Genomic DNA, 16618 nt, shown 5'->3' on the forward strand with positions numbered 1-16618 from the left:
TGATAAATAGTATGTTGTGAGTAAATAGATACTGTGCGAGTGCACGTGGAGTGCACTTTTTGAATTTTCGCGCCTTTTGACGTGCGTCAACGCAACCAGTCTTTCCCCTTCTTCATCTTTTTGGGACGGGTCCCTGGCTCTTTGAGATTTTGAGAGGGGTCTATGACTAGAAAAATGTTAAGAAACCCTGTTTTAAAGCATAGCAAAATGGCAGAGAATTGTAGAATCTCTAATCGTATACAGTGCGACTTATTTGACGCAAACTAACATTTAGTATAAAATATTACAAGTGTTCACAATATATGTCTGATATGTAAACATTTAATGTGATAATAAAGACCGGCCAAGAGCATGTCGGATACGCCCACAACGGGTTCGTACACGGGAGAGCTGAGGTACACTTAAACTTTTATTACTTTTATCTACACACCTTTATATCTAAATATCTTTCGATGTACGGGAGAAATTTTAATTACGTTGTGCGGGCAGACGGACATATGAGTTTGGTTGTTGACTACGAAACTGGAAAATGGTTTTTTTTTGTTAATACAGTTTAGTACAACAATGTATTCTACTTATACAGTAAGTTCTATAAACACACGTGCGACAAAGTGGGGTAGTTAAAGCTTTAAAAAAACTTGAGTTCAGTCGCTTAACACCAGGCGTACGACTTGTTCGTCCCGTTACTTGCTATTGTAAAAAAAACAACGAAATAATTGGTTCGTCGGAATTGAGACGAGTTCATATGTCGATTATTATTGTTTCTAGATATTTAACTGTACAATTTTTTTTATAAAAAGTAAGTGTAGTGTATGCATATAATGTACCATAGGCATTAGACAATATAAGTTGCACTGCGGCCGTTCCCGCAATACGACACTAGACAGTGGTGCGAGCGAACGTATCGCACTTGTACGTGAAGTAAACACATGTTGTTTCATTGAGCTATCCCTGTACTATGTAGTGTAAACGCCACAATAAGAACAGTTAAATATCAAGAAACAATAATAATCGACGTATGATCTTGTCTCAATTCCGATTCCGCCATTCAGCACTTAATAGTTATGGATAGGCGTATCGCTTACCACAAGGTGCACGAATTGTTCATCTTGTCAGGGTGCCTGTCCATGCTAAGAAAAGTTGCCGGGTCTATGCAAGAATTCGTGTCGTTTCTACACACGATCTGTGTACACTGCCTCGGCGCCGGACAAGAAAAAAATCTTGTCTACTCCCAACACGATACGCTTGGCCGCTATTTTATGGAGCAGGGTGAGGTGCATTGTCAGTTAACAAACGTTTATGCACGTGTACGGGTGTTGCTTAATAGTCAACATATACAACAACATATTTTTTCCCACAGTCGGTAGTAAAACGACAGATACCTGGAAGACTCATATATGACACATTTTACCCTACACTCGTCTATCCGAAAGCATTCATATCGTGTACATACTCATCATTTTCTCATCTGCAACAGACAGGATATGTTTTCGTGGCTAGATCCGACAAATTTCTTGTCGTGTACAAGACCAGTCTTTTCTGTAGCAGACACGTTGAATTTCTTAGCGTGTACACGCGCCCTCACTTGGTATTATAAAAAAATGCATAATATCTAGATCATAAAAACTATTTTAAGTCAACATTTGTAACACGACTTGATAACAACAACTGACACACTATCTACGTCTGGGCACATATTTCAATAATCGCAAAATTGAGTGTCGCCGATAATAGAAGTTGCCAAGAAAAACAAGCGAATATTTGTTTAGCATAAAAGCTTACATTCCGAGTAGGCAAACAGCGTACCAGGGGGAAAATGTTCAGTGAACATACAAACATACATTCAATAGGTTTGTGTGGAGTTAAGTACTTGAAAAGTGCCTTTATAAATAAGGATTTAGAAAAGAGAATGTCTTTAACATGGAGTATGTGACCAGAAATAGAGACGAAATAAGGGCCATCCAGCCCTGGCAACTTATCAGAAAAATGGTCCTTGTATCCCTTTTAAATATCAACTCTAAAAATCTTCTTTCGTAACTAGTTATGAAAAACAGTTACGAAGATGGACCAAAGGTTTGTTTGCGCTGAAATCACAAACTAGAAAGCTGAAATAGTACAGCGCCAACAACTGACCTGTGTGCACATTCCGTGTATTCCAAAAATATTCTGTATCTATTGTAATAAAGATAATATCTCTAACAATGAGGGGCTGTTCCATTCGGTGGTGTGGAAAATACAGCAAAGCATCTAATTACAAAACAAACAGAATCACACTTCATCGGTAATTAAATATTAAATATGAAATTTTTCAATTTTCGTCCATAATAACAAAGTTCAAGTTAAACTGGTCGATTTGAAGTGAAACAATTGACGACACCCGTCAATTGTTTCAAATTCGGGCCGGCCTATCGGAGCGCAGATGTCACCGTAATGATTTGGCAGAATAATTTTCAAACAAATTAAATGACATTTCATCTCTGCTCCTGGTTCTATACTCGATGACAGGACCCTAGTGTGTGGTCCGAAAGTTCTAATATAGTTCGGCACAGGGACACAGGTTCGTGTTCTGTTAAATCGAAGGAAGTTTTCTTCGTATTTGATCTTTGTAGAAAGAATCATAACAAGTTAGTGGAGTAATTTCACAAATAATTATTTGCCGAGTTTTATCAAAATCGGTTGACGGGAAGTGGGTGAAATCCAATAAACCGGATTCAGTCCCTAATTTGCCACCCTTAGAGGTGAAATATATCCTTCAAATTTTATTGGGACCCTACAACATCCTTTCCAACAAAAAAATAAGTATCGAAATCCGTACACAAAATGTCGCAGTAATCGCATACACACAACTATACTATATACTAACATACACACAAACCGACTCCAAAAAAGTAGGATGTTTAGAAGTCGGTTAAAAATAAATGAATGTCATGGTACAGAAACATCATGACATATTTAATAAAACTTTAAATTGAACAAAAAAAAAACTTTGATTTGTTGTGCACGTCAACTCGTTATTGTAATTATTGTCTCCTATATTTAGATCTGCAGGAAGATATTACTGTTAGAAATAAGCAGTATCGTTTGTTTGTGTTTTCCTTGTTACTAAATGTGTTTCTGTCTGCACAATAAATGATTAAATAAATAAATAAAATTGATATTTACAGGACATCACAGAAACAAATTGTTAATTTTAATTAATTTACACAAGAATGAGAGAAATCATTTAAACTACGTGTAAAACAGTGAAACAATTACGACAGATTGGGCTCTGCCATATTATATTGACCCGGATTCCTGTAACGTTAACGACCGTTTAGATGGAGTGAGTTTGTTGCACGTTTCGTGGCAAGCAATCGTACGCTACAATCGTAATGTCTACATACAGCCAAGAACTTTTTTTTGTTTGGAGTTGGATCAATAACACAAGCGGACGGCTAAAATCCACAAAAGACACTGTCGTCGGGTATTTAATATCTATTAGTAACTAATTGTTTTATATTGAAAGCCGCAATTTATCAAAACTACTCTAATGTCTAGTGATAACAAACAAATCAACTAGATGGCTCTTATTATACAGATTTTTATGGCTAGTACTTTTTAAACTTTCACGATTTTCACACATTATTTGATTTTTAATTCATGACTTAATCATTATGTATAAAACGTATTGCAACGTCCATGGTCTGGAAGGGACTGAAGAGGCGGGTGTCAGCATCTTCTAGCCGTGCAAGTTTTTCTAACTAATTTACTCTACTCTAATTTACATAGAGATATGAAATAGTCAATGGCGAGGCAATTGTCGCCCAAGTAGATAATCGCGAATGTTTACACGAAAAAACTTTTTTATTCTTTTAATTAATCATATCTACGAGACGATAAACTATCTCCGTGTAAACGGGCCTTTAAACTAAATTTGTCGTAAATTAATGACCCTATTCGTGGCGAAACGTGTCTGACAGGAACCAGGTACCCAATATTCTTGGATAAGGCTAATTACGTCACGGAATTCCTTTCTATTTGGCAATCCAAATGGTATCGTAAGTTAACATCGCTTGTACTCGTGGAACATATCTTTGAAAGTGTGAACATAAGTATACTAGTAATAAAGTTTTATGTTTTGAAATGAGAACGTATTAAAAATAATGATGCCTTGTGTATCTAATCAACTACACCCCTATTTAACTATTGGAGCTGCCTCAACACTGTAGAGATACTTATTTTTGTATATGCTACACTTTTCTCCGACACCGTGGTCGGAGTATTTAGTCAGCGGATATGGTAAGTTTGTACTTTATTCATTCTATTTGCACCTTAATCAAGTGTGATTGGGTTCCATCAGACACATTGAGTATTTGCCGAGTTCCACCTCACGAGCTTCTATACTTTATTACTCGGTTATAACGTCTAAGGTATGGTTTATAAGGTTACGTTTAAATTATAATTACAATGAAACATGTAAGCAAGTTCTACATAAATACCTACAACTATTTAGTTTCAAATAGGTTACAGGTTTAAATTTATTATCTAACCCTAATACACTTTTATACTGCTCAAAAATATACACATATATTTTTGCAGCATATTTGAAATATCTGTTTTGTTTCTTATTATTACTTTTGTTGCTACATATGTACAATAGTCAAAGAAACGGTTCCTGTACTTTACCATCATTATTTTTCCAATATTGTAGAGATTGGATGTCCGCGGAGGACTAGAGTTGATAGTTTTGAGAGTCGCGAGAGAATCACATTCTGATGGTAAGAGTGTGGGATATCAGCAAATTATTCATAATAGTAGTGAGAATAGATAGCCCACTCATTAATTCTCTTTCCATGTCGATGAAAACGTAATCACACTATCGCCAACGATAGTTCAATATGACAAGTATATGGTAAAAGCTATTTCTATGTCAGATATATTATTACTTCAAGCAAAATCTGCGACAGCAAATGCTCACTGAACAATTGCGCTCGCTTTCATGCATATTTTAAAAATAAAAACTTCTATGTAGTAATTTAAACTTATTTATTCGTAATCATTTCGTAAATACCTCTACAATTCACAATAATTTTACTAATTGCTTAATTTATTAATCTACTTATTATATTTTAACTTCTTTCGAACGAGCGAATAACAAGACTTCTATTTCTTTTCCCTCCAATGGATACTCGCTTCAAAATCGAGCACCAGTGACGCCATAAGTAACTACAAATAATACTTATGGCGCCAAAAATAATAATATGCAACCACATAATACTCGACAAAATTAATGCAATCATAACACATACCAACATAGTGCCAGGATACAACAACGTATATGGAATGCGCAGGCCGAACTACATGCTACCAGAATTTTTAAACGATCTACTAAAGTGTTGAATGGCATTGTGGGTGATGGCAGGAAATGCAAAGCTGTCTAAAGGGTTTGTCGTGCCAGCGTAGGTTCGTGATCTGTCAAATGTTTGATCTTTGTATTGTAATTTATAACAAAATGACGAAGTAATTTCACAAATAATTATGTATTTTTTTATAACAAAGAAACCGCCCTCAAAAGTCTGTGGAATTATATTTATTTGCCAAGTTTTATTCAAATCGTTTAACCGATTTGAAAGTCGATGAAATTGATTGGAATCAAGCATATTATATTTAAGGTGGATTATTTTCTTCTAATTTAAGAAAGAAACTTTAGCCACAAAAAGGGTTTTTTAAAAACGTTTCGTGGCGCTGATTTTCAGCAAGCCCGGGCGAGTGAGCCACTGACAACTCAACAATAAATCAACAGATAAGAAAACCGACATAATAGGTTGTGTACATACAACTACATACACATGTGAAATATTTATACATGTAAATAACAGTACATCAATAAAATAAACTTAAATTCTAATATTTTTATACAAATTTGATAATATATGAAATAGGTAGTTTGTGAAGTGTATTGTCCACGCGGACGGAGGCTCGAGGCGAGGTGTGGATTGAATTTGAATTGGATCAGTACACCTTTTTCAACAAAAAAGACTCTATCTTGTCTATCTTGGTTATTTTCATATACTCTAGAAGTAGTTAATTTAGTCAGTTAATTTGTCGAGCTTGTTAGCGCATCGCTAGGTGGTTAAACCACTAAGTTTTTACCTAGCTATAAAGAAGAGTCGGTTTTTTGTAAAACCTTTTTGAAATCTGCAAGCAGGCGGGAGTTGTTGCCCGATTGGCAGAATCATCAGCGTCGTAGTTCAACTGAACTGCGGCATAATGCTGAGTCAGATCTTTTTTCCTAACACAGTACACTCTGCTCTACACCTGACACAACATAGCACTCCAGACCATACCCACGCACCTAGACTAGCCTTTTTATTTATGGTTACCATTGTACCTATGTCATAATTACAATATTCTTTGTAATGTACTGTGATTCAGCAAATAAACGAGTTATCTACATATCTATCTATCAGTCGAGGCGTGAAAATTGTCGTTAGTAAAGCGGGAGCAAAACCAAGAGCACTTAACAAAAACTTCTTTTCCCGTTAAAAAGGCATCTTGGCAACACTTAAACACTGCACTTATTATCATATAAGTTACTACATATTTATAGTTTATATGGTTATTGTTTTGCACTGTTAAATTCAGTGCCAAATATAGTAAATTACTTTAAAAATTTAAAAACAAAGTTCGATACGCGATGGTGACGGTTTTTAATCGCAACTAGTAATTATAATAACAAAAATGCACATGTCTGTGCACTAACATCTACGTTCTTTAAGTAAGTCTGAGTACATTGTTCGTCGCAACAAATGCATCGAACGCGTTGTAATCGTAATTACAGCAACAGAATTCGGGAGTGTTATTTTCCGTCATAAATGCAGAACAATTCGTTTTCTAAGCCACGACACAGCGTAAAACGTTTCGAAGCGCATTACAAAGGCTTTTGCAAGTGTATGTTCGAATTTTCTCTTTCGAAAGAATTAACCACAGACTTCATAACTAGTTCTTTTCTTTCAACCGTGGAATTAACTAACACAAATTCTGTAGTTGTCACTTGACGTTTGGCTTGCGAGAGTATTTATACTCGTTTACGCGTAAATTTGTTATTTGTATAGTATAAGATTTGGTATGTAAGTACTGTACTTTAATTTTTAAATCATTCCATATTTGAAGTATTAGGAAAATCAGTAGACACAGACACAGACTTGTTGAATAAAAATAAAAATCTCGAGTTGCGGGTAACTGTTTTGGAGCAAGAAATGAATGCTTTAGAGCAAAAAAGTCTTTCATGCACTATGGAAATAGCCGGTTTACCTGATATACCCCCAAAAGAAATTAATCAAATGCTCAAGAAGATAGCCTCTAAATTGGATTTGGACGATGGTGACATCCAGTCGTCTACTCGACTACCCGGGTCAAAGGTCAAACCGGGCCCAATCCTCGTTGGATTGAAGAGTAATGATGTACGTAGCCGATGGATCGAAGTCAGTAAAGAAAAAAGTCTTACTCTCGGAGTGCTAGTGTCGGACATCCCCCAGGAGCAATCCGAAAACCGTGTGTATCTCAGGGAAGCATTAACAAAACACCTTAAAACACTATTGTATACAGCAAAAGTTGAGCTAGGTAATTGTTTCCAATTTGTATGGTGCAAGGATGGAAAGGTGTGTGCTCGTAAGAATGGTAACAGTAAGATATATTACATTCGCTCAATTTCAGATATAAATCGTATAAAAATTAATTAAATATTTCTAACTGTTTATAATAGTCATTGTTTATCGTATTCTTTTTTTTCTCATTAATTTATGGACACGCAAATAACACAAATATCTAATTGTATTTCTACAAATAATTTTTTACATAAATTACCTAGTAAATGTCACATAAGTGTTTCGTGTTTACATATCAATATAAGATCAATGATTAAAAATTTCACAAAATTACAACAACTAGTACACGATTGTGAGTTTCCTTTGGATGTTATTGTTATTACAGAAGCCGGTATTTCTGATAGAATAGTTCAATTATATAACTTGGATGGCTATAATATGCACGCACAACTGCGATCTAACCTACGGGGAGGTGGTATTATTATTTACACAAAAAAACACCTAAAATTTACATTAATTACAAACCCAACCAAAACATTTGAAAATATAACAGGTATTTTAAAACAACACGGCTGCCAGGAAGTCGTTGTGTGCGCAATTTATAAACCGCCTATAAACAGTAAACATCTCTTTGTTATGGAATTGAGTAAATACATTTCTAGGTTTGACGTAAGGCAGAACTTAATTTTGATTGGTGACACGAATATCGACCTTAAAACCGTATCATCTCATACAGATAACTACTTAGAAACACTTAGCGGATACGGATTAATGTGCGGAATTTCTGAATACACGAGGGTAGAAAAGAAATTAAATATTGTTACGAAGTCTTGCATCGACCACATTTTCGCGCGTCTACCCGCTTTAAATCCGTTTACAGCAGTGTTAGACATTGTATTGGCCGACCACCGAGCCATTGTTATTGTTTGTGTAGACGATGATCGCAGATACATACGGGGTGAATTTAATAAACTAGTAATTAATAATAATATTTTACAAGGTGAACTAAAAAAAATTAACTGGCAGGAGACGAATGAAATGAATTCCTCTAACGATATTTACAGTTTCATAAAACAATCGTTTCAGAAAGCAAAAAAAACAGCTACTACTTTAAAAAAAATTAAATTATGTGGTAGTCATAACTTACAGTGTAGATTGCCTTGGATTGATGACAATATTACTCAATTGTGTAGTAAACGTAATAAACTATTTAATGATTGGAAACGGAATCCGCATAACTCTAAAATCAAATTAGAATATAACAAAATTCGAAATAAAGTACATAATGTTTTAGAATTTAAAAGGAATAACTATTACGTCAATTATATACAAGATAATTTTAGACATACTAAAAAAATTTATCAGATCATTAATAAAATGCTGGGTCGACTTACTTTGTCAATTGACTCAGCAGTGCTAAAGGCCTTTGAAAATCAAAATAATACTACTAAAGATATTGTTGAAAGTTTTGCTTCAGGATTTGATAAAGCCGTTAAAGATATAATTCCGAACTGCAGCGTGAAACTGCTACAACCAAACATGTACACTTCACCTGTCAATTCCAGTATGTTATTTCAGAATGCTACTTCTACTAAGATTCAGAAAATAATTAAAAATCTAAATTCCAAAAAGGCACCTGGTCCAGATAATGTATACGTGTCAGATATCCAATGCATAGACACAGATGTGTCATTGGCTATTGCCAATCTAATCAATTTAAGCGTTAGAACTGGTACTTATCCTGACGAGTTAAAGATGGGTTGTGTGAGACCAGTTCATAAAAAAGGGAGACGTGATGATTATCAAAATTACCGACCAATTACATTGTTATCGTCCATTGACAAAATAGTCGAAAAGTACGTTTGTCAGCAAATACATGGTTTTTATAAGAAACACAACGTCATATACCAAAATCAGTTCGGTTTTCAACCGGGGAAAGGTACTAATGATCTGTTACTTAAGTTTACTGATGAGGTCAATGAATACCTAAACGTGAGGAAACATGTGTTAGTTCTATTCATTGACTTCTCGCGCGCTTTTGACACATTAAATCACACGGAACTAATTGCGAAGTTGGATAGCTGTGGAGTGCGTGGGCCGCTTCTTGAGTGGTGTAGAAACTATCTTCAAGGGAGAAAGTTCACTGTCAAAATAGGTAACACCAATAGTGATCCAAGATCTGTGACTGAGGGCACGGCTCAAGGGTCAGTTTTGGGGCCTCTGCACTTTCTATCGTACGTGAACGAAATGCATCACTGTATTAACCACTGCTCTTGTTACCAATTCGCGGATGACACATGTCTTGTTGTTGCAGACAAGGACCCTCTTATAGCTCGTGACCGACTTCAGTCGGATTTCAACGTCCTCGTTAAATGGTGCCACGACGTTGGTTTGTTTTTAAATACCTCCAAGACCAAACTACTAATAATTAAATCACCATATATTAAGTCGACTGTATTTAAAAGTGTAGTGGGGCATGATCATAGTTGTCTACACTTACCAAACACTGGTACATGTGTGTGCCCTTGTATAGACATTGTCAATAGCCAGATTTATCTGGGTTTACAGATAGACAATACATTTAATTGGAGAAATCACATAGAATACGTATGTAATAAACTTAGACAATTCTTGGCCAATATGATCATTTTAAAGAAAAGGATCCCTTTTAAAGTTAAATTAATGCTATATAACTCGCTAGCCGAATCGTATATTCAGTATGGTCTAGGTAGTTACGGTCGTACCTACAACACGTACTTAAATAAAATTTATAACCTTCAAGTAAGAATATTGAAACAAATTGTATCAGATAAAATCAGACGTCAATTTGGGGATAATTATAATGGTCTTTTTGAGCATTGCAAAATCTTGCCCGTTACTTCCCAACTTCAGTATATGTTGGTAAAAACTCTTTTCTTTAACTATAATTTTAAGGAAATAGAACACCCTGTATTTACGCGCGCGGCAGCTAGACAACAGCTGCAGGTAGACATCGCGAAAAATGTGTACGGTGAAAGAACTACTGCCTACATTGTTCCTCGAATAATTAATACGTTACCATTGGAGTTACGTAATGCCTTAACACCCATAAATATTAAAAATAAGCTTAAAAGTTTCTTCTTGAAAAATTTAAATACTTAAGTTATTTTATTGTTAGTTTCTGTTAATTTCACGTTACCCCAAACATGTAATTCGTTAGCAAGTAATTAATGTACCGATATTGTTATTTAAGTTAGATTGCATTAACACAAACCTTAGTGGTTTAAAATGTGACTAATTCCTATTTTGTTAACTGTTTTGTTTTTAAATGGTAATAAAAAAAAAAAAAAAAAAAAAGATAATTTTCAACCTACAAAAAAAACACTTAAGGTTTAATTTCTTCTATACAATAGAAAAGCAGGCCATCAACATTCAACATCAACAAGAATAGGTCAAGTTGAGTAAATGAATGACTTACAAACGAACCAAAAGTAATTAGCTTCACTACCTAGTATCCATAATTTTGAGTTACATACTTTTTTTTTGGACCTTTCAATAATGTTATTGTCGCCTGCTGGGTCAGCATTTGCAGAATCTTGAGCGTTTTAGTAGGTTTATTAAATTCCCCATATCCATAAACATAAACACAAAAATGTTTAGAGATTACAATACTGTTTAAGTCGTTAATTGCTTGCAGTGACACTAGTCGCTACAAGTTTTTTATTTGAAGGCCAACTCACAACACTCACTGTTTTATGAAATTAACCAGCATTTCAAACTATGTCCCACATCTTTTCATATTAATTACAATACAATCACAAATTTCAAGACCACAGCTTAGTAATCGTAATAATTAAATACGCGGGCATCAGACTCCAACAAGTTTCGAGATCTCATGTCTCTTTTATTCTCGCGAGTAAAATGAAATATAAATGTGTTATTTCGTAAAAATTATTACCCAAATAAATTGAGTAGAAGTCACGACACAGACCAAAGCACAGATGAAATCATATTTCTAATTTAGTTATATTACTATCATAGCTGGCAACTTACAGGAATTAACTTTAAGTTTTTTTCCTGTAAGTCGGCGATTATCGCCAAAGTCATCGGTGTTTAAGAATAAACCGTACTAACTCAATTCGATGACAACTCGATAATCTTCGGGTTGTGGGCCGCCATTATTAAGTCGTATTCCACTATGTTTTTTTTGCAAATGTGTGCTGATGTGTGTGTTTTGATGCGAGCGAATTGATTTCATGAATGAAAACGGGACGATTATTCGTGCTGCCACTGGTTAAAATTCACCTTACGTCGTATTAATAAATTGTTTGAAATTTGGAATGTACGATTTTTAAGTGGTGGGCTATGCGCGCTGTCTTTTGAATATACGTGGAAAATTTTAGGCAAGCCGGTGGGAATCGAGTTATATGGACGCATCGAGTATATAACCAGAAATAGACACGAAATCAGGGCCATATATTCCTGGTAACACATTAGCGATACAGCTCTTATAAATATCAACTCTCGTGTGTACTGAAATATAGACAGGCCAACTACTGACCTGTGTGTACGTCTCCGTATATTCCAAAAAATATTCTGTGTTTATTGTAATAAAGATAATATCTCTAACAATGCCGTGCTCTTCTATTCGGTGGTGTGGGAAAAACAGCAAAACCTCTAATTACAAAACAAACGGAATCACATTTCATCGGTAATTAAATATCAAATATGTAATTTTGCAATTTTCGTCCATTGTAGCAAAGCTCAAGTTAACTGGCCGATTTGAAGTGAAACAATTGACGACACCCGTCAATTGTTTCGAACTCGGGCTAGCCAATCGGAGCGCAGTTGTCACAATAATGATATGGCAGAATAGTTTTCAAACAAATTAAATGACATTTCGTCTCTATATCTGGTTATATACTCGATGTATGGACGCCTCGCTACTGCTATCTATCTACTTGTTTTATTAAAACTATTCCTCCGGACAGAATTCCCATATATTAAATAAGTCGCCTCAGAGTGTTACGTGAGCCGTCACCCCGAGCGTTTCTCGTTTTCCATTTGTTCACCAAATTAATTACTTAATTAAATTATCAAATTCGTCATACATAAATAATAAGTTCTATCCGAATTTCGAGGCTATGTACCAGTATTACATAATTATGAGCTGGAAAATTTGTTTGAACAATATCATTTTGATTAATTAATAAATTTAGAATTAATGTGCTAGGTAATAGTCGTTTGTTCATTAACAATATACATCATTAAGATTAAGATTTAGAAGCAATAGAGCGCCTTGTGAAATAGTACGTCCAGTATCTACTGCCACCTTAATTACTGCTTCCCGGCTTTGAAGGGTAAGTAAGGGTGTTGGTGAAATTACAGGCACATGGGACTTGTCTACTTATGTTTCAGGGTGACGTACGCAGTGGTAGTGCCCCCAGATCTTTGCGATCTTTAGCTCTGAGTGGCACTGCAGTTGCGCTGTGGACAGGCGTACCGCTTACCACCTGGCGTATGACTTGTTCGTCCCGTCATTTATCAGTATCATAAAAAAAGATAGAATGTCGTCAATTTGTAATAACAATAATGCGACAGGCAACCACACCATAAATAAAAAATAAGTACCACAGCAACGGAATTCATTCTAGGTCACTTCAACAAACAAAGCACACAATCATAGCCCCCGCACTAGAGAAACCCTTTGTCGCGAGCCATGGACACACACACATGTAAACAACCACAAATTACACCAAAACTCATGAGAGAAATAAATGCAGACCATACATCTACTATCATATATCTTCCGACTCGGGAATTGTATCCGGGACCTCTGCATGGCAGTCCAGCGTGGTAACCGTTCGACCACGTAGACAGTTAAACTAGCCACGATGATGAAATGATTTTTTCGAAGCCAAATCCCGTGTATTGGTTTTTTAAAGAAAGCAACATTTTGGGCCTTTTACATGTCCCCATGGTCACATCTGACTGTGATGGTAAAGTCATCAACCGATTGTGTCCAATTTTTTTTAATAATTTCAAGTGTGGGACAATCAAGCCGTGCACCAGGTGTAAGCTACATGCCTTTCGCAACAGTTGCAGTGCCACACAGAGCTTTAAATCGCAAAGATCTGAGGGGCACTGCGCCCGTCACCCTGAGACATAAGTTGACAAGTCCATGTGGCTGTAATTTTACCCTTTAAAACCGGAACACAATAACACTCACATAACTGCTTGGCAGCAGAAATAGGCAAGGTGGCAGTACTTCACTGGACGAACTGTTTCACAAGAAGATCTACTGCTACAGCGCCCACTGTTTAAGCAGCTCAAATCACCGAAGTAGTTAAATTAATTAAAAGGGACGTACAAATGCATAAAGTAATTAAAGTTAAAATTAAACAGAGAGATAATCAAATAAAACATTGCGATACGAGCGTTGAACAAAAGACAATATAAATCTAAAATAACATAAAATGTTATAACAACCAACGATTTGAATAAAACAATAAACAAACCAAGGACAACAATTTAAAACAAATTCAATTTATACGGAGTAATAGCATTTTTCTAACAATAAATCTTTCAATCTCGTTTTAAACACTTTTTACATCTCTGTAACAAATTTCAAGTTTGAGTTACTCCAAATAAGTACTTGATCCAGAGAAACAAAAACACTAAATTGGCTTACACGATGCCATATTTGACAACCTCCGTCGGTCGAGTGGCTTACGCACCGATTTTTCATGGTGTCGTCATCTCTGAGGTCAGGACTGAGCTCGATCCCAGGCCGGCTCAATGTAGAAAAACTAACTTTTCTATAATTGTCTCTGGCCTGGGTGTTTGTGATGCCGTCGTTGTTTCCAATTTCCATATTATATGTGATATTGAAACTATACGGTCATCGAGCATAGTATACGGTACTTTTAAAAATATTTCGATCAGAAACAATTTAGTAAATATCATATCAGTTTCTACATTGGTTTAACAGACAAATGAAACCGTATTCATACGGCTCCTAGAGTTTAAATTGAGTCACTGAGGTCGTAGTAAGAACTGCGAGTGTGTCAAAAGTCTATTTACCGGTGTAAATAAATGAAATAAATAAATAACGCACACACTCAACATAGCCCCGCACTAGGGAAACCCTGTGTCGCGGGTACCATGGGGACACACATAGACAACCACAAATTACACCCAAACTCACGAGAGTAATAAATGTAGGCCATACAAATATTTCTCCCGGCCCGGGAATCCAACCTGGGCCCTTTTCTTTGCATTCCGGCCGTTCGGCCACGGAGGCAGTTAAATTACACTTGTGTAAAATCGAAACTTTTTTACATAAGATCTCCTTATTATTGTATCTCTTCCTCTCTTTAAAGAATTTGTCCAAGGAAGTACTGCCACCTTACAGCAGTTGAGGTCTCGGATAACGACTTCACGCATTAACTGCATGCGATCGAAACCGACTTCATGCAGCCGAGATCGACTGCATTCATTTCATGCGTGAAGTCGTTATCAATTTCATGCGGTCGAGATCTCGCTCCATGAAGTTGATTACGACCTCACGCATTGACTGCAAACATGCAATGAATCTGTTAGCAGTTTCAGTTTTGAAGCAAGTTTCGGTTTTGAATGGTAAAAGGTGTTGGTGAAATTACAGGCACATGAGACTTGTCAACTTTATATCTCAGGGTGATGAGTGTAGTGGCAGTGTTTCTCAGATCTTTGCGGTTTAAAGCTCTTAGTGCTAGTATAACTATTGCTAGACATGTCGCTTACCACCAGCTGCACGACTTGGTCATCCCGTTACTCGATAACTTGTAAAGTAATGTTGAATCGGTTTGAGGCGATCATGTTTTGGCACCTCGACGCGCTCGTTCGGGATTCGGCGCCGTCATTCAGCAACCACCTTGAAACGGGGGCTTGAAATGGGGCCTTCGCACCTTCGAAGTCGATTCCGTGTCGATATAGGCTATATTCTAATTGCTATACAAATATGTGTTTATTACTTACATTCAGATGCTACCGACGTCAAAACTAACCACTGTTATTCTTTTTCTTTACAGGTACACAGTGCGGTATAGTGAGATGAGTGACATGCAGTGAATTTGATCAACATGGCAGTGAACAGTCCCGGCGGGTATCCGCCTGTGTCTCCCAAACCACTCACACCCAAAAGCCCCCGCCATTTCGTCTTTCCCCAAAAGAGTCCTTCCTTCGCATCAAGCACGTCTTCTTCAGGGTACTATACTCCCCAGTCAGGCTGCAGCTATGACAAACAACATCCTCCAAAATCCCCTATCGCCCACGGTCATAGAAGTCCAATGAGCCCACGTCACTTTAACTTTCCTCAAAAGTCGCCATCAGGCAGATCCAGTCCTTGTAACTTCGAGAGAATCTCGCATAGTCAAGGATTGCACTATTCAGCTTCCCTAAAACACAGCCGCAGGGAAAAATCGCGCTCCCCAAAGCCACCCCCCGTACATATCACTACAAATCCTGGCTACGTGTCACCCAATCGCACAAGAAAATTGTACAGTTCCACTTCCACTGTCAGCTCACCACGTCTTGTGACGTCACCCAGTATTGTTTCCAGTCACACGGATGATTCCATGGACGCCATGCCTGGAACTCCGTCCGCAATAGCTCAAGATGCCGACGATGAAATGACAACGACGTCTTCGAGAATTTGCTGTCGAAAATCAACATCGGACCTGACCGATTTCACTGATGATACGCCACAAACAAGGTCCACAAGTATAAGCAGGCCATGCTCACCCATGAGAAGGGGTTCCATGAAGGGAGGCCTTGCTTACTTAGCCAGTAGACGCGGTTCCAGAGAATCGACGGTATCCAATTGCGATTCTGTCGAAGATATTGGTCCGCTCAACTTTCAGAACACGATGCGGGGCAGACAAAGACGGACGTCCAACTTTCTGGAATTACCAGGTGAGTAACAATGTAGCTGTAGCGGGCCACCCACTGGGAGAAATTTGACTTTTGATCTTTGTTTGCTCTCGACAAACTATGGACACATGAAACCGTAGGCT

The 16618-nt window shown here is 36.8% G+C and overlaps 1 protein-coding gene across 1 annotated transcript in view; it reads left to right on the top strand.

Moving 5' to 3' along the window:
- Window positions 1–16618, top strand: part of LOC113239771 — a 255869-nt gene that overhangs the window by 138106 nt on the left and 101145 nt on the right. The window contains exon 2 of the mRNA XM_026476882.1: window positions 15635–16517. Within this exon, the coding sequence (XP_026332667.1) occupies window positions 15686–16517 (832 nt within the window). The 5' untranslated portion in view covers window positions 15635–15685. The remainder of the gene's footprint in view (window positions 1–15634; window positions 16518–16618) is intronic.

This window comes from Hyposmocoma kahamanoa, unplaced genomic scaffold, assembly GCF_003589595.1.
Source record: "Hyposmocoma kahamanoa isolate Upper Pololo Valley unplaced genomic scaffold, ASM358959v1 116, whole genome shotgun sequence".
In the NCBI taxonomy this organism is placed as follows: Eukaryota; Metazoa; Arthropoda; class Insecta; order Lepidoptera; family Cosmopterigidae; genus Hyposmocoma; species Hyposmocoma kahamanoa.